This window comes from Schistocerca piceifrons, chromosome 3 (genome assembly GCF_021461385.2).
Source record: "Schistocerca piceifrons isolate TAMUIC-IGC-003096 chromosome 3, iqSchPice1.1, whole genome shotgun sequence".
Taxonomy (NCBI): domain Eukaryota; kingdom Metazoa; phylum Arthropoda; class Insecta; order Orthoptera; family Acrididae; genus Schistocerca; species Schistocerca piceifrons.
This window is the reverse complement of record NC_060140.1, coordinates 374,998,985-375,022,207: the sequence shown is the minus strand read 5'-3', so window position 1 is coordinate 375,022,207 and position 23,223 is coordinate 374,998,985. Positions and strand designations below refer to the sequence as shown.

The following is a 23,223-nucleotide window of genomic DNA, read 5'->3' as shown; positions in this document are numbered from 1 at the left end:
ATGCTCTGCGGTTTCTTTATAGAAAGTGAGTGCCTTTTCATGAATGGTTGTTAATTTTTGAATCATGATAGTAGTTTGTTTTGTTTGATGTAACACTGCTTAAAGGAAGTCCCTGTAACTAAGGGCTCACCTTCCGAGGATGTAATGTTTCCAACTAGAGAAGGAATTAGCATATTTCATCAAAATATAAGAGGTATTAGAGATAGAGTTAGTGAACTGCTTATAGATGTTGACTCTGAAATTATTGGTATATCAGAGCACCACTTAAATAATTTGACAGAGGCTTCCTTTTCCAGGCTACAGATTAGCTGGCTGTTTCTCAAGGAGTTCCTTGCAGGGTGGGAGAGTGGCTCTGTATGTAAAAAACAGTATTACATTTGAGTACATAGACATATCATGACATTGCACTGAGCAGACATTTGAATGTTGCGCACCGGAAGTTGAATTTAGTGAAACTAAACTTCTAATTATTGTTATAATAGAAGGAAACATTCCACGTGGGAAAAATTATATATATAAAATCAAAGATGAGGTGACTTACCGAACGAAAGCGCTGGCAGGTCGATAGACACACAAACAAACACAAACATACACACAAAATTCAAGCTTTCGCAACAAACTGTTGCCTCATCAGGAAAGAGGGAAGGAGAGGGGAAGACGAAAGGAAGTGGGTTTTAAGGGAGAGGGTAAGGAGTCATTCCAATCCCGGGAGCGGAAAGACTTACCTTAGGGGGAAAAAAGGACAGGTATACACTCGCACACACGCACATATCCATCCACACATACAGACACAAGCAGACAAGCAGAAATATGTCTGCTTGTGTCTGTATGTGTGGATGGATATGTGCGTGTGTGCGAGTGTATACCTGTCCTTTTTTCCCCCTAAGGTAAGTCTTTCCGCTCCCGGGATTGGAATGACTCCTTACCCTCTCCCTTAAAACCCACTTCCTTTCGTCTTCCCCTCTCCTTCCCTCTTTCCTGATGAGGCAACAGTTTGTTGCGAAAGCTTGAATTTTGTGTGTATGTTTGTGTTTGTTTGTGTGTCTATCGACCTGCCAGCGCTTTCGTTCGGTAAGTCACCTCATCTTCTAATTATTGTTGTTTACAGGTCCCCTAACTCCGACTTCAGAGCATTTCTGCTCAAGCTAGAGAGGGTTTTTGATTCACTTAGTAGAAACTAGTTATATGTGGTGACTTCAATATTTTCATTCATTCTTCATTACTAGATGGGCATTTGGTTTGTAAATGCGTGAATGGCCTTTCAGACCACGATGCACAAATAGTAACACCAAAAGGCTTTTTTACTCAAACCAATGTCATATTTAATTATTTAATTACAAACTATGTAGGAAAGTTAATCCAACAGCAATAGAGAGTTTTTTAAACCTTGTCAAGGAACAAGAGTGGCAGGATGTTTATAGTGCCGATAACATAGATGAAAAATAAAATGCTTTCCTTAACACATTTCTCATGCTCTTTGAGAGTTGCTTTCCATTAGAACATTGTAAATGGGCTACTAGCAGTAATGGGCAGCCTGGGTGGTTCTCTGTTGGGATAAGGATATCATGTAGAACATAGTGGGAATTATATCAAAATGTTAGAAGTAGTCACAATCCAGCTACAGTAGCCCATTACAAACAATATTGTAAGGTGCTTAAAAATGTTATCAGGAAGGCAAAGAGTATGTGGTATGCAAATAGAATAGCTAATTCACACAATAAAATTAAAACCATATGGTCAGTTGTGAAGGAAGTGTCTGGCCAGCAGCACAAGGTCGACAATATAAAGTCAGTTAGCAGTAAAAATATTTCTGTTACTGATAAATCAGAAATATGTACAGTATTTAACAGTCATTTTCTGAGCATTGCTGGTGAGTTAAATAAAAATGTAGTTTCTACAGGAAATAATGTAACTTTCTTGGCAAATGCCTTTCCAAGATTGATGTCTGAAATACTCCTCTGTGATACAGACAAGAGTGAGATTGAGTCAATAATTAAATCACTGAAGACTAAGGACTCACATGGTTATGATGGAGTGTGTAGCAGAATATTAAAGTACTGTGCTGCATATGTTAGCCCTGTATTTAGCCATATTTGTAATTTTTCCTTTAGGAATGGTCAGTTTCCTGAGCGATTAAAACACTCAGTAGTAAAGCCCCTTTATAAAAACGGAGAAAGGGATAATGTAGATAATTTTGGACCTATTTCTATGACATCATTGTTTATAAAAGTTATTGAAAAGGCTATGTATGTAAGGATAATTGATCATTTTATATCACATGATTTGCTATCAAATGTACAGTTTGGCTTTAGAAGTCATTTAACAATTGAAAATGCTATATTCTCTTTTCTCTGTGAGGTACTGGATGGGTTAAACAAAAGGTTTTGAATGCTTGGCATATATTTTGATTTAGTTAAGGCATTTGATTGTGTTGATCACAAAATATTGCTCCAGAAGTTGGTCCATTTCGGAATACGGGGAGTAGCTCACAATCGGTTCACCTCTTACTTTAGCAACAAGCAGCAAAAGGTCATTATTCACAATGTTGATAACGGCTGTGATGTGGGGTCTGAGTGGGGTACTGTCAAGTGGGGGGTGCCCTAGGGATCAGTGTTAGGGCCACTCCGGTTCCTTATTTATGTAAATGATATGCCCTCTAGTATTACAAGTAACTCTAAAATATTTCTATTTGCTGATGACACAAGGTTGGTAGTAAAGGATGTTGTGTCCAACATTGGCTCGGTTTCAAATAGTGCATTACATGACCTCAGTTCATGGCTTGTAGAAAACAAACTAATGCTAAACCACAGTAAGACTTAGTTTTTACAGTTTCTAACACACAATTCAACAAATCCTGACGTTTTAATTTCACAGAATGGGCATATGATTAGTAAAACCAAACAGTTCAAATTTCTAGGTGTTCAGATAGATGATAAGCTGTCATGGAAAGCCCACGTTCAGGATCTTGTTCAAAGACTTAATACTGCCATTTTTACTATTTGAACGGTATCAGAAGTGAGTGATCGTTCGACACAAAAATTAGTCTACTTTGCTTATTTTCATTCACAATTGTCGTATGGTATTATATTTTGGGGTAACTCTCCCCATTCGAAAAGGATATTTTTGTGTCAGAAACGGGCGGTTCGGGCAATAAGTGGTGCTAGTTCACGAACCTCTTATCGACCTATGTTTACGAATCTGGGTATTTTGACGTTGGTGTCTCAATACGTATATTCCTTATTGTCATTTCTTGTTACCAATATTAGTTTATTCCCAAGAAAAAGCAGCTTTCACATGGCTAATACTCAGCAGAAATCAAACCTGCATTTGGATTGGACTTCCTTAACTCTTGTGCAAAATGGTGTGCAGTATACTGCTGCATCCATTTTCAGTAAGCTGCCACTTGAATTCAAAAATCCTATCAGTAATCCATGTGCTTTCAAATCGAAACTGAAGAGTTTCCTCATGGGTCACTCCTTCTATTCTGTCGAGGAGTTTCTTGAAAAATTAAGCTGATTTTTATTGTATTGCTGATAGCGTTTACTTAAACTTATGGAGTTACTTTGTTACGGTTCATGAACATTTATTTTTATCTGTTATTAGGTTTATGTTGTAATTTCATGTACTGACACCTTCCATGACCTTGGAGATCTGATTCTCAATTTAGTCCTACGGAACTTGATGAGTAAATAAATATAAAAACTCCATAGTATGCAGCACATCTTCAGAGGACATCTTTCATTTCATTTCATTTATTCCATATTTAATGATCTGTTACTTAATATTTTACAGCATGTCATACATGTTATAGTTTTAATCATGTAATAACATAAACTGTTCCATATTACAAGCAAATATTGTTTTTAGCAAAGACAACTCAAAAGTAATAATAATGACATAAATGCATAGACTTCTGTAGCCAGAGCCCGTTGACATAAAAGTTTTCTGAAGATAATACCACATCATAATATAAAACTCTATACTAGACTAACCAATGTTTTGGCCACAGTTACAGTGGAATTATGGGGTAGTATGATACTCTGAAAACTTTTATGTCAACTCATAGTAATGAGCTACAAATTAAATTAAGTAAAATAGAAACTGCAAATTAGTTAAAGGAAACAGAGCATATTAAGTAAAATTGTTAGTAATATAGAATAAAAGAACAGGAAGATAGGAAAGGATGAATAAGATTCTTACCCACCTCAGGGAATGATCAGAATGGAAAGCATCAAGCCTTTTCTTTTAGATTTGTCATTACAACTATTATATATAATTTTGCTGTATATTAATGGTTAGTTTCTTAAATTAGCTACACTTTTGATAGGCCCTTACACAACAATAGCTGGCCACTGTTTACAGAAGATGGTTTAAAGAAAATTGTTATAGTAGTTACTGTTTTCAATACTTTATGGGACATGTCAGGGATGCAGATGTGAAAATGGGATCATTGTGTATTGCATTTGTGACCTGCGTTTTATTTATTTGTAAGTTTTTATGTAAATGTGTTTGTATATTTTTGTCTCTAATGCTATTTATATAAATAAAAACGTAAATGCTCATTTTTACAAGGCTGTAAATCTCCTTAAATTCTTGACTAATTGTCTTGAAATCTTGACACAGTATTGTATTCAAATAGTTATTTATTTTTTATTTATTTATTAATTTGTTTAACCTGGCAAGATTAGGGCCATCAAGCCCTCTCTTACATCTAACCAGGCATTCTACTTATTTTACTTTCCTATATTTTAGTAGCCATGTTAAACTACATCTAGTACAAAAGTGAAATAAACAATTACAAAGGCACACTTGGAACTATACATACATATGCAGTTTATATTCATAGATGATAAGTACTGCTATAATTAGACATTATGAAAGAGACAGATTTTAGGTAGGAGTGCTAGCAGTAGCGAGTATGAGGAAGACTGATGGTGAAGGGAGGAGAAAATAGAGACATGATGAAACATAATTAAGGAAATATAAAGAAAAAGTAGATTGTGTGGCTAATAGAGATAGATGAAGAGGAAGAAGAGAAAGGAGCAAGATAGGAGACTCTAGCTTTGCCATTTCGCAGAGGGGAGGATTGGCCTTGTACATGAATTTTGTGGGAAAGATTATGAGGATGATAGGAGGAAAGGCTTCAGCTTCTTCTTAAAAGCAGCAGGGAATTGAATTTTGTGCAAGGTAATGGGCAGTTTGTTCCAGAGGCAGACAGTGGCAACTGAGAAGGAGTTTGCAAAAGTTTTTGTTTTATGAGTGGTCACAGTTAGGAGACCAAGTAACAGTGACCTCATGTTTCGATTACGATAAGATGAAAGGTGTTTAATCTCTGAAGCAAGGTACTGGGGCGCTTGCACGATGAGGAGTCGGTGAAGTAGACATAGAGTGTGGTAGTCATGCAATTTGTCCTGCCACAGCCACCCTAGCTGGGAGTATGAGGCACTAACATGATCATATCAGTGAATGTTGCTGGTGTAACACACACAGGCACTCGTGGTTAGTTCTAACTGTCTTTTGTTTTCACTACTCATGCCTTCTTAATAGTGGAGGTTCGGTAGAACGAGTGATTGCACGAGCTGGCATTTCACGTCCTGTGGAAATACGTTCCGAAACTTTTTGAGAGCATAGAGACAAGCGGATATCTTCTGGCACACTGCGACTGTATTCTCTGCCCAGTTGAGATGCTCATCCAAAGTTACACCCAAGTTCTTAACTGTTTTCTGTATGGTATTGGAATACCATTGCGCAGAATAGGTGGCAGCTGTTCATGGAAATCAGAACTTATTAATTTCTGATGGGCTATTAAGATTAGTTGTGTCTTTCTTGTATTTAGTTTAAGCCACAGGTTTTTCACCCATGTCACTACTGAAGACAGATCATCATTCATCTGAGCAATTACAGTGTTTATATCTTCAGGTCTGATGCTTAGGTCGAGCTGGAGGTCATCGGCATAGAAATGATATTTGTCATAAAAGCTGAATTCATGCAGGTGTTCAGTGATTTGATCATGAACAATATATTCAAGTGCTTTGGAAACAGTAGGCAGTATGCTAATTGGTCAGTAATCACTAGGCAGTTGTGGGTTTTCGATCTAAGGGATGGGTCTAATTATGCTTCTTTTCCATGCAGTGGTGTATACTCCGTTCACAAGGGAAAAATTAAATATGTCAGTTAAGACAGGTACTAAGATATCGACAACATTCTTAATCATGGTTATACTGATACTGTCATTGCCAATCACATCAGAAGAGATTTTCATTATTGCTTTTCTTGCCGTATTAAAAATACGCACATGTTTATAAAAATATATGTTGATATACCATATGATGTTCTTGTAGGTGAATTAAAATGCATGTGTATTCAAATTCAACATTGTGTCAAAATTTTGAGGCGATCTGTGAAGAATTGGAGATTTAAGATTTTGAACAAATGAATATTTACATGTGTATGAATAAAAATGTAAATGTATGTTTGTTCAGAATCTTAAAATCTTTGAATGTTCTGCACTGATTGCTTTGAAATTTTGACACAACAGTGCATTCAAATACACATATATACCTACTTTAATATATATAATACATAAATATATATATAATATACATAGGGGAAACATTATTACCAAAACATTATTACCTAATTATTTTAAATTTTTACTCTCACTCCCCCACTCACTCTTTAGCTTATGGTTCAAAACTACTACAGAATCAGAATTTACAGTAACAACAAAAAAGACTTGAGATCAGAGAGAAGGGGGAATAGGAGCTGGAGAGGTGTGTGGATGGAAATTGTCGTAAAAAGCAGAAAGGGGAAGATGGACAGAGAGGGGGGGGGGGGGGGCAGGAGGAGATAGAGAGAGAGTGGGGAGGAGAAGATGGACATAGAAAGGGGGGAGGAGGTGATAGACAGGGGAAAGGGAGGCGGGAGGAGGTAGAGATAGAGGGAAGGAGGGAAAGATGAACAGAAAGATGGGGAGGAGGTGATAGACAGAGAGGGTGGAAGGGGAAGGAGGAAATAAGCAAAGATAGGGAGAGGAGGAGGTTCTCAGAGACAGGGAAGAGGAGATTACGATGTATATACAATTTTCATGCAGATTAGAAATGTGTGCTTTCTCTTTTTTTCCTTTTCTATTTAACCAGAGTGAGCCACAGCAATGCGTGGCCAAGAACAGTTATACATAAGCATGTAGTTTTATAGATACACATGTTATGTGTTACCTTGTCTGAATGTGTGTGTGCTTCATCTTCTGTTTCTGTATCATATACCAGGTGGTTATAACTACATGCAGGTACTCACAGAGGGCCAGAGTGGGCTGCAATTATCATATGGCAGGGAAACTTGGTAGATATGCTAATGCGTTTGTGCAGAACCGATATATGATGGAAGAAAATTAGTTCCAATTTTGACCACCAGTTGCAAATCTGAAGCTGTTTACTGTTCCAAACAATGGAAACACTTGGTGGGAATATCAACTGTGTGGGAAAAGATAGATTACTGCTTACTATAAAGAATACATTTTAAGTTGCAGACACGCATGATTAAAAGACTCTTACATAAAGCTTTTGGCCACAGCCTTCATCATCAAAAGAGAAGTACACAATTCATACACATAAGTGAGCACACTTCATGCACATGATTACCAACTCCAGCTGTTATGGCGAGAATGCAACTGTCACATGGGACACAAACAACAATCCAGTGGGGGCAGGGAAGGCGATGGAGAATTGATAGTAGTGTGTGGGTGGGGGCAAAATGAACGCTGTCTGGCAGAGTGTGCAGGGATTAGATTGCCAACAGGCACAGCATCAGAAGGTTGTGGTGGAGGGAGGTAGATTAGATTAGATTAGATTAATTATTCATTCCACAGACCCATAAAAGAGGGAATCCTCCTGGGTGTGGAACATGTCAGATAAAAACATTGCAAAAATGTAATTAGAAAAACCTGAGTTTCATTAATGTACATGAATTAAATATAAACTTCTAATATTTACAGGTTTAATACTTAGATCTGCTTTCATTAAATCCATCATTCAGACATTTGCTAGTTTCCTGGCTATTACAACCAAGTATTGTCAAAAATTTAAGTAAATTATCCATTTCAGTGATTCTCAGTGAAGAACAGTCAGATTATGTACAAGATTTAAAATTAAACTTCCACTATTTACAGACTTAAGACTTACATCTGCTTTCCATACATCCATCATTCACACAGTAGGTAGTTACTTGGCTGTTACAACCAAGTATTGTCAAAAATTAAGGTCTAATAAATTTTCATTAAAATAGTCTACTGCAATTGTTGGAAACTCATGGATGGAATAGAAGGAGTTGGCCACAAAAATTCTTTTAAATTATGTTTAAATTTTGCCTTGTCTGAAACTAAACTCTCAAATGGTTGCTGGTAAATTATTGAAAATATGCGTTGCTGAATACTGGACTCCTTTCTGGGGAAAAAGGAGCAAAACAGGAGAAGAGCTGTCCTCAGGTAGCTAGGCTGTATGTCCGATACAGCTGGGCCACCCAAGGACATTGTATCTGTAGTGACAAGAACTCCCTTGCTCAGTTTGCTGAGGATCTCACCAAGGCCTTCACACACAGTCACCATCCCCTGGACCTAGTCCATACACTGATCTCCGGCGCCATTTCCCTTCACACTCCAAATCCTCCCACCACCCCTAAGAACCAGCCACAAAGGAGTGCCCCCTTCGTCACCCAACACCACTCCAGACTGGAACAGCTAAACCACATCCTCGCCAGAACTTTAGTCACCTATCATCATGCCTTGAACTGAGTGACTCCCTATCTTAGGTCCTCCCCACCCCTCCTAAAGTGGTGTTCCATTGCCCACCCAACCCCCACAACATCCTAGACCACTCCTACGCCACTTGCAATCTGAACCCCTTGCCACAAGGATCATATCCCTGTAGAAGACCCTGTTGTAAGACCTGCCCAATCCACCCACCTAGCATTTCCTGTTTCAGTCCTGTCACAGGTTTATCCTACCCCTTAAGGGGCTTGGCCACTTGTGAAAGCAGCCGTGTCATTTACCAGCTCTGCTGCAATCATTGTACAGCTTTTTGTATTGGTATGGTTACCAACCAACTATCCACCAGGATGAATGGCAGCTGCCAAACTGTGGCTAAGACCACCCTGTGGCATAACATGCAGCTGAGAATAACACACTTCATTTCAACAGTTGCTTCATTACCCAAGCCATCTGGATCCTTCCCTTCACCACCAGCTTTTCTGAACTGCACAGATGGAAGTTATCCTTACAACTCATTCTCCACTCCCATAATTATCCCTGCCTCAGCTTGTGGTGACATACTGTCCACACAATCTCCACCCAACAGCTTCCACCCCCTCTGTCCTATCATCTCCTCCCCATTCTCGTCTCCCACGCTCTTTATTTGCCATCCTCTGTCAACGCACCTGCCCATCTTTCCCCCTCCTCTCCTTCTTTTCCCCCTTTTTCCCCACCTCCCTGTCCCAGAACACTGCCCCGCAACCTCCTGATGATGTGCCTGTTAGCATTCTACACACTCCAATGGACAGTGTTGGTCTTGCCAGCCATCCATACACTATTATTCCTTCTCCTTCACTTTCTTTACAGTAAATAGCACACTACCTTTTCCTACATTGCTATATATTATTTGTATGATGGTATGACATCCATGCTGTCATTAAACAAGCCATAACATGTGCAAACAGTATGGCTAGTGAGAAGAGAGATGGTGTACTGTTAGTAACACTGTTTTATGTGAATGGCAGCAATTACAGTGCTTCATTGAGAGAGTATAACTGACTGAGAGGTCTGAGGACAGGCCTGATGTCATTAAATGTCTTAAAGATGATGATGATGATGAAATTCAGAAACATAGGTGAGCTTGGAAAAAGAAGAAGCTCTATTCCAGTGGAAGTTGTTGATGAGATTGCTGTTACTGTAGGTGACAATGCACCATGTTCCCTGGGTTGTACTAGTGCTCATTCAGTGTCAGCAGTATGGATAGTTTTGCAGTCTATATTACACTGGTATCTGTACAAGATCCAGATGGTTCATCAAGTGAAACTTCATGGTTTGCAGCAATGTTGTGAATTTACTCTTTGTTATATGGCACAGATTGAAATTTATGACATATGGCTGGGCAATATTCATGGAGTGATGAAGCTCATTTTGCACTACAGGGTGCAGTGAATAGACAGAACTGCTAAATTTGGGGTACTGTTAAACTGTGTGTTGTGCACGAATTGCTGTTGCTCTCACCCTACGTAACTGTGTGGTGTTGATTCACAAGCATCTTTATGCTCAGCCCATTCTTCTTTGACGAGGGTACTCCCACAGGACTTGTCAAGTGTATCATGATGTCTGCACATTATAGCATGTGATTCCTGCTTTGGAAGAGCACATTTGTGTGGAAACCACTGTTTTTATGCAACATGGGGCAACATCTCATGTCACTTGTCCAGTGAAAAATCTGCTTAATGTGACCTTCCAAACACATGTTATCTCCAGAGGTTTTCCATATGCATAGCCTGCAAATTCATCTGATTTGCATCCGTGTAGTTTTGGCTCTGTGGATATCTAAAAGAATGCCTTTATCAGTACACATTCAGTCTGTACCTCATCTGAAGACAGAAACACATTGCTCAGATTTCACTGGAACTGCTGCAAGCATCTGCTGATCACATCATTTTATGGATGACCATCTCATCAATGTTTCCATTGCTCATACTGAACAAATTGTGTAAGTGGTGGTTAATAATAAAATAAACATTGTGCCTTTCTCACTTGCTTGATCTTTTCTGCCCACAGGCTATTCCTAATCATTACATGTGGAATATTTCTATTCATCAGTCCTGCACTCACAGTATCAGATTTGCATCTGGTGGCCAAATTTGGAACTAATTTTTTCTAACATAAATTGATTTCACATTAACGCATTAGGATATCTACCAAGTTTTGCTGCAATAAGGTAATTACAGTGCACACTGAACCTCTGAGAAAAGCTGCACTTTACTTATAACCACCCGGCATAATGTTTCAGTTTCTGCTTATATTTTCTCTTGGTTTCTTGTTGAAATCAAATAATTAGTTTATCATATTAATACTTTTGTTTATTTTAGAGAATATTAGATAAACTTCTTTGCTTTTTTGAAATTCTGTCTATGTTATGAAGTCCACTTCCATTGAATTTTTGTTACAAATGTGTTAGTGAGTGAGGTGTGTTTAACTCTGAATCCTCAAAGAAGCCAATCAACTCTAAATATGATTTTAATTGGTTATTACACATTGGTTGTGACTTTCATGTGATCACTACTAATCAATGGGAATCTGCTGGTATGGTTTGAGTGTTTACATTGTCTCCTAAAAACTTTATTTCTTCTCTTTCAAATTGTAATTTGCACTGTTTTGTAGGGACTCCATGGTAATATAAGGGAGTTGATAACTTATGTAGTATATGATAGTGTTCTTCCCATGGTTTGGGTGTTATGACCATATCTTCTACGTAAATTAATAGTTTTTCTTCAAGATCTAGGCCTGCAGCTTGTTCCAATGCTTTTATGGTTATTGAAACTGAAACATTTAATATGAAACGCAAAACTGTAAATTGAAAGCACTTTCTTTTGAATAAAAATGCTGTATATTTAAGATTCTTGTGCCAATAGCACCTGATAATAAATGAATTAGATTATGTGAAGAAAAAGCTGTTGATATCTGTAGGATATTGTCGTCGCCTTCAATCCAAGGATTAGACTGATGCAGCTAGTCCTGCTAATCTGTCCTGTGCGAGCTTGTTCATCTCAAGAAAACTAGTGCCTCCTACATACATTTGAACCTATTTACTGTTGACAATACTTGGTGTGCCTCTACATTTTATGTCCCCACACTTCCCTCCATTACCAAATTGTTGATTCCTTGATGCATCAGGATGTTTCTATCAACCAGTCACTTCTTTTAGTTAAATTGTGCCATAAATTTTTTTTCTCCACGGTTAATTTCAGTACATCTTCATTAGTTATCCAGTTTGACCACTCTAATTTTCAGCATTATTCTGCACCAATACATTTAAAAAGCTTCTATTCTCATCCTGTTGTAACTGTTTAGCATCCACACTACACTTCTGCACAAAACCACACCTCAGACAAACAGCTACTGAAAATATTTGTTAACACTGTAATATATATTCAGAACTTCTTTTCTTGCTGTTGCAATTTTGGATTTTATATCCTTTCTATTTCTTCCACCATCAGTCATTGTGCTGCTCAAATAACAATACTCATCTACTGCTACCGAATTACCTGAGTTAATTTGATTACATTTCATTAATCTAATTCTACTTTTGTTGATGTTCATCTTGTAATGTTTCTTCAGGGCATTATGTATTCCATTCAGCTGTTCTTTCAAGTCTTTTGTCATCTCTGACAGACTTGCAATGTCTTGACAAACCTCAGAGTTTTAATTTTCTTTCCTGAACGTTAATTCCCTTTCAAAACCTCTCCTTTTTCTTCACTGTGTGTTCAATGCTGAATAACATCAAGGATATGATCAATCCCTTCTCATCACCTACGAATCCTATAACTGAAAATTGTGCAGGTGGGAAATGTCCCTGCAGTATATCCTACATTCTCATATGCCTTTTCCTCCTCCCACTGTAGCACTACACAGTCTTTGTTCCCCCAACATGCCCATTAGTTTTTCCCCCCTCCTCTGCTTCTCTCTTTTTCCTTCCCCCCCTCCCATCCTCATACCTCCCAGCTGCACTCATAAGTGGCACTACACTTGCCCTCCTACTATTCCTCCCCCTCCCTCCTACCCCAGCCTCCTCCTTACCCACACCATCCACAGATTGCTAACCCTCCCCCTCCACAATCAGGTATAGCTGCTAGATGCAGTCTGCCCTTAGCAGTCAGAGGCAGTGGTCATATGTGAGAGAATTGTGCTTGTGTGAATGTGTGTTTGCCGCGCGGGATTAGCCGAGAGGTCTAGGGCGCTGCAGTCATGGACTGTGCGGCTGGTCCTGGTGGAGGTTCGAGTCCTCCCTCGGGCATGGGTGTGTGTGTTTGTCCGTAGGATCATTTAGGTTAAGTAGTGTGTAAGTTTTGGGACTGATGACCTTAGTAGTTAAGTCCCATAAGAATTCACATACATTTGAACATTTTTTTGAATGTGTGTTTGTTTTCTGACTTAGAAGAAGAGCTTGTGGTCAAAATCTCAAATTTGTAGCACTCTTTTTGTTGTAGTCTGCAATTCAAAATCTTCTCTATATGGTGAGCAGCAATCTACCTTTCCATAACATTGTAGTTACTCCAGCCTAGATTTTCCAGTATTTGATTTGTCTTACCTTCCAGTATTTCCAAGTCACTTCCACATTTACCACCTTCTGCAAAAATTCTTAAACCACCATTTGATGTTAGCTATGATTAAACTGTTCTTTGAACAAAAGTTTTCTAGGCAACTTCCCCTTTATCTCCTTTCCCATCCAGTCCTTGTAGTGCTATTGAATTCCATTCTCCCTTCATAGTAAAATCTCATCTCTCTTAACTATTTGAATAATTTCTTTTATCTCATAATTTATTCCTTCCAGCTCTCATCACCTGTGGAGCTAGTAGGCTATATGGTACTGTCGAGTTTGTTTGCATGGCCATCCTCCGCAGCAAGCACAGAAAGCAGATCTATATCAATTACAGTGCAACACTTGTGATGGCAGATACACAGGACAAACAGGCAGAACATTTGATGTCAGATACAAAGAACGTATGATAGCATGGAAGAATGTGAAAAACCACTCCACATTTGCACAATACCTAGAGAAGAAGACGTGAAAATAGTTAGGACCAGCAATAAAGAACACCTCCTATTCCTGCAACAAAACTACCACATACAGAAAACCAATCAGAAATCCCAGTTGAATGATCAAGTACACATGATAAACAACTTATTGTTTACACTAATAAGTAAAATAATAGAGCAACACTACAATAGAGGTCTATTATCACAGTAATAGTAACAATATCACCCGAACCCTTTCCATTCACTCATGTGTGAATCTTTCCACAAAATATTTAAACCAAAACTCAAATCAGCTGAACAACCATTCTCTGACAGCTATTACATTTGTATTCAATATTCTACAACCATACACTCTCTCTCGTGTGTGTGTGTGTGTGTGTGTGTGTGTGTGTGTGGGGGAGGGGGGGGGGGGGAGAGAGAGAGAGAGAGAGAGAGAGAGAGAGAGAGAGAGAGAGAGAGAGAGAGAGAGAGAGAGAGAGAGAGAGGGGGGGGGGAGGGAGGGAGGGAGGGAAATGTTAGTTTGCAGCATATAGTTTGTTAGGTTGGCAACATGTATGTAAACAAGCCAAACAGGATGAGACACTTAGTGAACTCAAAGTAGCTACATCTTGAAGTCACAGTTTTGGATCAAATATCTATAATTAGTAACAGAAGACTGATAGTGCATCATAACAAAAAAGGCAAACAAGATGAAAAGTGGGAAGAAAAAAGTCCAGAACATAAAAATATACTTATGTTTTGTAAACAGAGCTGTTGTGCAACCTCCAGCATGTGGCCAGATGAGAGGAAATGCAGATGCCAACTAAAAACATGATGAACTGTAAGTAATCATGTATTTACATAAAAAATTAGATGTGAACTGTTTTATAATCTACAAATAACACATATAAAAACAAAACTGTATCATTCTAGATCCCAATGGTGATGCATTAAAGTGAAAAAAGGTAAAACACATCTGAGAGAAATAAAATACAGTGCAGCAAGAGAAGGCCTTTTTTGTGTATCTTATCTTGGGTGTAATAATGAAGGCATTCTGTTATTCATATTAGCTTCTAGTTTGTTATCAATTATTAGAGTCTGTTCTGCATTACTGCTGTTATCATATCTGTATATAAAAATATTTTTATTTTTATCAATGGAAAAATCCAGGATGGAATAATGACAATACTGTATTATGAAGATGATAGAGTGCTACTCGCCATATAGAGGAGCTGTTATGTTGCAGAGAGGCACAACAGGAGGACTGCTAAACAAGAAAGCTTATGGCCAAAAGCCCTTCTTCTGAATTAGACAGCATACACACACACACACATTCACAGAAGCACAACTCACACATCCATTTATTTCTGTAAGGCAGTGTGGTTTCCTTACGATCTAAAGTATATTAATTGTAATGTGTAAATTTTATATATTAGGCTGGTGTATAAGTTTGTAGCATTTTTCCATATGTGTAATAAACACAACATATACATACCACAGAGACTTTAATCAACAATAATAATTTCTCCTTCACTATTTCCAAGAATATGCCTATGCTGGGATAAATTTTTGTTTCCGCGATTGTAGGAATCACGTGGTTTTGAGACAAAGGACTCATTGAGCCATGTTTGGAGTACATTTTCATTTGGAAAGCAAGTTTCTTGAAAGTTTTTCAATAGAGAGTGGAATAGGTGAAAATCTGAGGGTGCAAGATCAGATGAATACGGTGGCTGCAGAATGACTTCCCAACCCAGCTCCTGTATAGTGTTTTTTGTCAGTATAGCAGAATGTGGGAAGAGATTATAGAAGAGTAGCATCACTTCACATAGTCTTCCTACTTGTTCTTTGATTTGCATCTGTGAGACATCACAGTTGTTGACAACAAATGTCAGCAATGATGGTTACACCTCAAGGAAACCATTGTAGTATACCACACTGTTGCTGTTCCACCAGATGCATAACATTATCTTTTGTGGATGCATGCAGGTCTGTGTATTGGGAAGTTGCTGCATTGTTTGGGTGCAACTATTCATTTCTTTTCCTTATTTTAGCATAAAGACACAATTTCTCATCACCAGTAATGATGCAGGATAGGAATGGTCGATATCTTTCATGAGCCAATTGATAATGAGCAAGCAGAGATGCACATATGGCCACCCCCTGATTTTTGTGATTTTGGTATAGAGCATGTGGTACCCATATAATCGATTTTTGGACCTTCCTCATTGTATGCAAATGTCACATGATGGTGGAATGATAACAGTTTATTGCATTTGAGAGTTCTCAAGTACACTGATTAGGATCATTGTGGAATAATGATCTTCATCAGCTGCAGAGGTCTTCCTGAATGTGGAGAGCCACTAATGTCAAAAAAATTCTCCTTAAAATGAGAAAATTGTTTCCTTGCCTTTTGCCACCCAGTGGCATTATCCCCATACCTGGTGAAAATGTTTCTGGGTGCTTCCACTGCTGTCAGAAGAATATGTCAGAAATATTCAGATTTCTCCACTTGTCACTCCATTTTCTAGTGTTCAAGGCTCCACTCACTATCTCCAAATGACAAATGACAACATAGAAACTCAAATAGCAACAGTGAACTACAAATAAAAATGATAATTGATAAATAAACCCATAGCAACTGGAATACCAGCATAAAAAACAAAAACTTTATGAACTTATGTACCAACCTAATATTATTGTCTATCTTGATGTTCACATTTTGCACATTGCATGTGGACTTCCCAGTGCCATTTGAGGAAGTAACATCATAACTACAATCTTATGTAATCTGTTGTTGGCTGGCTGGCTTATGTAATCTGTATGTTTGCTGATTTTAAAAAGCGTATAAATTTTTAGACTTGGTTTCTTCTTTTCATGCTATCTGACTACTTATCTTTGATAAATGGGATAAATTTGATGTTTATTTTCTTTTGTCTGATAGTAATAAATATTCATTGGTTAAAAAGGCTAATTCCTTGTGTTACAGGTAGTGTATTCTCCCTGACTGCAGCCCTGGAGTCTGTTATGCCATTGGTAGCATCGCCTCTCTACACAGCTGTGTACAATGCCACCATTGCAAGTTTTGCTGGGGCATTCTACCTGATGTCTGCAGTTTTCTACACTGTTAATGTTGGACTCTCATTGTAAGTACTCAAATTTGGTACAACTGAATTTGATATAAATATTTACCCACACATTGTGGAGGGAGTCACAGGTGACTCTTAATGTCAATAATAGTAAATGTTCCAATATAATTATTAATCAAGAAAGGGCAGGGATAGCATAAAAAAGAATCCATACACATTTTTTTTTTTTTGTGTGTGTGTGTGTGTGTGTGTGTGTGTGTGTGTGTGTGTGTGTGTGTGTAATGCTTGATCGTAAAAAAAAAGAGGCTCTGGTACAGTGATATTCTGTGTGAGTTTTTGAAATTTGGACTCTTAAAATGTTATTTTATTGCTTTTCTGAGGAGTTTAGAAGTGTGAATACAAATTTGTTTTACATCACTTCAACATCAACAAAATTTCTATTGTATCACATCTCAAAATCTGCAGTTCTGATCTTTTTTTTAGTCAGAGGTACTGAGTATAGAAGCAGTGTAGCCCATGACGTGCGAATACCCAGACTTTATCCACCCAGTGTTTGAGAATGAGAGCACTTAGTTACTTGCAACAAACTTTACACATAATTTCAAACATTTATGAAATTTTTTCTCTGTGACAACTGCCACAAAAAGATTAAATGAAAAAATTTATCACTTACTACATTTTTGATCTCCATGTAGTGAAACTGCTTCATTATATGTGATATTCTAATTTATTACTTATTTACTTCTAATTGTATTTGCAACAAATTTTGCAGACAGTATTCCCCTCTACCATTGAATGTATCTGCAAATTAGTATCATTGTATGACAGATAGTTCAGGAGATATGATGCCATAAACACTGAGGTGCTTGAAAAACTGCGGCATCTTGCATGATGTTCAAATGTATTACCTCTTTGCTAATAACTCTATTCACAACTCATTTAGCAGGCCATATCCGCATATGGTGCTGTATGTACCTATGAAATTATGTAAGGGATGATCAAAAAGCTTCCATTTATGGCCATGGCTATAGCAGATGTGCAACAGTGTTTCTGATGTGGGTATATAAGCACCAACAAGTAGGCTAGGGATTAGTGTGGCAGTCATGTCCCTCTGATATCCTTGTGGTAAATGCAGAAATGTGAACTATGATGACATTATCACCAAATGCGTCCATACAGGACCAACAAGCAGTTACTCTTTCTTGGTGGCTGTAGGACAAACTGTGGTAGACATCTATTGGAAAATGAAGAGTGTGGGTGCGCAGCGTGTCTGTCGAAAACCACTGTTCGCTGAATGGTGCGCCAAGAGGTGCTGCTACTTCATGATAGTGCATGTCCCCATATCACAAGTTTTGTAATGCAGAAGTTATACCAACTCAAGTGGGAGACACTCAAGCACTTGCCATATAGTCTTACTTATGTTGGGGTTGGGTTATTTGGGGGAAGAGACCAAACTGTGAGGTCATTGGTCTCATCAGATAAGGGAAGAATAGGGAAGAAACCTGGCCATGCCCTTTCAAAGGAACCATCCTGGCATTTGCCTGAAGTGATTTGGGCAAATCATGGAAAACCTAAATCTGGATTACCGGACGCAGGATTGAACCATCATCCTCCCGAATGCGAGTTCAGTGTGCTAACCACTGCGCCACCTCGCTCGGTTCCCCCTTACATGATTATCATATCTACAGTTTCTTAAAAAAGTTCTTGAAGGGTTGTAGATTCCTGTTGGACAAAGATGTGCAGCAGGCAGTTAAGGACTTCTTCATGCGAAGTGCGTGATGATTTTCTTCAACATGGTGCTTCATGGGGGTGATTGCCTCAGTGCTCACAGTGATTTTGCCTGTGTGGCATACTGATTCTGGACTGTATGGCTTTTGAACAAAAGGTTTTTGATTGCCCCTTATATCATTGTGTGACATTCAGTTCAGGAGATATGACATCATAGACATTGAACTACATGGAAACAAAACTGCAGGGTGAAATCTTTCCCTCAGTTCTTCCCACATATGGACATGTCACATATATTTAATATATTTTTACATAAATGTCATGTGTACACACATATTACTACCTGGAAAAAAAATACTGTGCGGGTAAGACCCAGCAGTGTCCTAGTGTAGGAGTGATAATGTGGTGAGAGAAAGGGGGAGGACATGAACAGAAAGTGGGGGTGGGGGTAAGGAGAACATGTTCATAGGTAGTGAGGAAGAGGAGGTGGATAGAGAGCTAGGGAGAGGGGAAAATGGACAGAGAAAGAGAAGAGGAAAAGGTGGACAAAGGGTGGAGTAGAAGGAAATGGGTAGAGGAAAGAAAGAGGCGGACCTGGGCAGAGAGAGAGTGGCGGGGGGGGGGGGGGGGGTGGAAGGGGGGAGGTGATGGGCTGAGAGATAGGGAGGAGTAAATGGACAGAAAAAGAGAAGGAGAAAGAGGAGTGGAGGAGATGGACAGAGAGAGGGGGTGGGGGGGTGGGGACAGGAGTAGCATATGGGCAGGGGGAGGAGCAGGACGATATGGACATAGAGAGGGAGGGAGGGGGGGGGGGTTGGAGAAGGTAAACAGAGGTTGAAGGGATGAGAAGAAGAGGGACAAAGAGGAGGGCAGAAGAGATGGACAGTAAGATGGGGGGGAGGGGGGGGGGAGATGGGTTAATGGAATTGGAATGCATACATACCAAGGCAATGTTGAGTACACATCTAGTTTATGAAATAACAGTCCAGCTAAACAGGCACTAAAAAGAACCAAGTTCCAGAAAACTGGTTCTTGATAAATGGGCTGTCACTAAACTTTGATGAATCTCAATACAAGCAATTTTGTAATAAACAAGAGCTGTAAACACCATTACCCCTGCCTTCCCACCTAAGAATGAGTTAATGACTGAAAATGAATACAGTGATGGACGTGCCACAACAGAGAAGGAAGATTACTTTCTCATCAAACATCCCAAGGTTCCAATCTCGAGACCTCAAGGTAATTGAAGTTTTCTCGGCATGCACCCCAGGTACACTAAACACTATTGCTTTCTATACAGGTATGTCTACAGAGATAGAAAAATGCACTATTGGGTACAACAATCACCTATCAAGGAGGAACACTTCTGCCTTTACAAAACCTTTACAAAAGGAACTTACACTACACATTTAATCGGTCTCATCAAAAGCTTTGTGAAAACCGTGGACAAAGGGCACATGAATTCATGTACATATGCAGCTGAGAGAACTTCTCATTAGTAATTCAAGTAAGAAGAGAGGAAAGAATATTTGTAGGACTCCATATTAAGAGAAGCCACATAGCTATCTTTCACAGGTGTCTTTGAAAAGGTAGTAGGTGTAATGAACCACTTCCATGGTCCACCATTGAGAGGTGGGAGAAGCATTGCTTTGGTTTGCCAGGGTGGCATAAGTAATCTCCCACCCAGATTTTACTGATTGATTGACAGGCTAGTAAGTGAAATTATGCATTATACATGGTTTGTTGCCTCACTCTCCGATGAGGGAGAGCCATTTATGAAAGCAAACCTGTTAAGTTTTCTTTAGATTCTTTAAAACCATGATGAAATCATAATAAATGTGATGTTTATAGCATGTGCAAGATGCCCCTGTTTTTAAGATGAATATGACCCCAGCATATGTAAATGCGAGATAATAACAAAAGTGTTTAATTTTAGGTATGAAGGTCTTCTGTATGCCTTACAAATCATTCCTGGAAAATTTCATTTCTTTTTCATACCTTTTATAAAAACACTGATAAATACGATACATTGGACATTATTTCAGTTTATTTGCAGTGTAATTAATTAGGGGGGAAAAGAAAAGAAACCACAAAGACTCAACCCCATTACCCCAGTTTAACTTTATATACTCTTTCTGCTGCGCCAACCTCATCCTGGAAACAGTACTAACATGAATGGCTCAAGCCTCGCTAGGCCCATGACTCATTTCTGAACAAGCATTACATAAGCCATAAATTCGGATGAAATCGGTAATGATGAGTAGATGCTATCTCTTTGTGAGTACACTTGGAACTAGTGGATTTTGCAGCATCAATCTATCTTCCTTTACCCTGCTCTCTTTAATTGATTTTTGTAGTTGAGCCCTTACCTTCTTTAAATACTTTTATTCTCATTTTTACAGTTTCCAATTATTTCTTTTTGACAGAATATACATATTTTAAACAATTATTTGCCTTGTATAAATTGTTTTCCATTTCATACATCTTTGTCTTTGCATGGAAATTCACTTTCAAACTGTTACATCATTTCTTTAATTTAGAAACATTTTCTAGGTCTGGTTCTGGAGGTGCAACATGCAGCTTTCATAATTTTAGTGTGCTTGTGTAACATCTCAAATAGTGTTACAATTTTAGCCTTGTTGTTGTACTTGTTCTGGTGCCATTCAGCTTCTCTAATTTTAGTTTGCTTATGTTCCAGTCTAACACCTCGAATAATGTTACAATTTTAGTCTTGTTCTTGTGCTTATCTTATCTCCTTTAATTCAGTTTCTGTTTCAGGAAATGCTCTTGTAGAGCACATGCATTGACTTGTTTTCATGTCATGACATCCACCTGTCTTCCATATACACACCCTCCACTACTTTGGATAATGTTGCAAGGTCATTCAATGGCTCAGCATTAGAAGTGTTTGGTACTTTTGGATCATCTTATTAGGCATTACCATATTATTCTTCTGAATCAGTTATAATCTCTTTCTTACCTATAACATCAGCTTTAACTGACTTGACTTTATTATTACCCAATGCTTTACCATTTATCTTAACCACTTTATTGCAATTTATTTTGTTACTATTCACTAACTGCTTTGCATCATTAAGCTTTTTATTGACTACTTATTGAACTTTATTCCTCTAATCATATCCCATTTCTGTGTTACAGTTTGTAAAGGTGCCATTTGCAATTGGTGCAACAGGGTCTATGTATTTCCTTCTCTCCTCTGTTCCTGAAGTACTGCCTCTCATCACATTTACAGTTGCCTCATTGCTGTCAACAGTTATCGTGGCTCTCTTCATATCTTGCTTCATCTGTTTGTTGTCTCATCTCATGTTTGTGTGGGTATGAGCCTGCTCCAGAGTTGCTGCATCTGCTGTGGTCCTTGCCATGACCTTGGAAAATTTCCCTTGTGTAGCCAAACCTGCCTTCTCGCCATCTGCCATTCTACACTTTGCATTGCCAATTGTTGTTGTGCTGCTGGTCTGCTGGCTGTTCAGCTCTGAATTCATGATTTGAGTAGTTTGTACCCCCTTCCTATGCATTTTAAAATAATTTTTGCTTGCTCCTCCTTTTTTACCATCACACTGAATGACATATCTCCATATTGCACCTATACTTTGTTCATTACTGATCTAATTAATTCAAGTGACTTGTGTAACATGTGGGTTAGCTACTCATCCATCTGTCTATTATATGCTTGTAGTCTCAGTTCATTCTTGACCTATCCTTGTATTTACTTTGACCGATATTTCTGTGTGAAAGATTTTTGAGACTAATCATATGTCATCTTGTCTAATTTCAGGGAATTTGCCCAGTTGTCTGCTTCTACTTCCATCTGCTTCACTGCATAATCTATCATTTTTGTGTCTGCTCATTTCCCCATTTAAGCCTGCACAACAATGTCATTAGATATAGTCTTTGACATGGTTGGAATTTGTTGCAATCACTATCGAAGCTTGTGCTTCTTCCAAACCAGTTAATATGATGTTGTTTACCCCTGTATTAAGGTTTCCAGCAACTTTCTGTAAAATATCCGTTACAAAGATGTCCATGTTATTATTTTTAATTATCACAGTGGTGGCAATCATTGTAAATTCCATCTTGACCTTGATGATTTCTGTCTCACTCTCACTGCTTTCTCTGTTTTCAGTTACCTTTTTTCCTACATTTTTCACCTTGTCTTGTACAGAAATAAAATGTGAGTTGACTGTCTATAATTTTTTGTGCAACTTCTTCAACCTGCAGGATTCTTATTTCATGGATGTGACTCCGTTATTTACATTTTTAGATCTGCTCATTCCACTCGGTGATGAATTCTGCTTGCTGAGTTTTTGCTTGTCTCATTACAGCTGTGTTATCTTTTTATCAAGTGTCTAGTGTTTTCATCTATCTTTTTCTGTGTTTTAATTGTGTTTCATCCATTTTAACCCGTAGTGTCTGCTTCCTCTTTGCCTCCAGTACTTGTCTGTGTAGTTTCTTGTTTTGTCATATTTCCTTTATTTTGTAAATCTTCTTGCTATGGGCTTACCTATGAAATACAATTTTGTTGTGTTAGTTCCTGACTTTTTGCGATTCTTGAATCTCCATCGGTCTTTCTCTAAGCCACAACTGTTTCGGTTCCCAGCTTGTATAACTTAAAATTACTTT

At 38.3% G+C, this 23,223-nt stretch overlaps 1 protein-coding gene across 1 annotated transcript in view; it reads left to right on the top strand.

Moving 5' to 3' along the window:
- Window positions 1-23,223, top strand: part of LOC124789406 (proton-coupled folate transporter-like) — a 314,682-nt gene that overhangs the window by 279,757 nt on the left and 11,702 nt on the right. Inside the window, exon 10 of the mRNA XM_047256749.1 lies at window positions 16,755-16,911. Within this exon, the coding sequence (XP_047112705.1) occupies window positions 16,755-16,911 (157 nt within the window). The remainder of the gene's footprint in view (window positions 1-16,754; window positions 16,912-23,223) is intronic.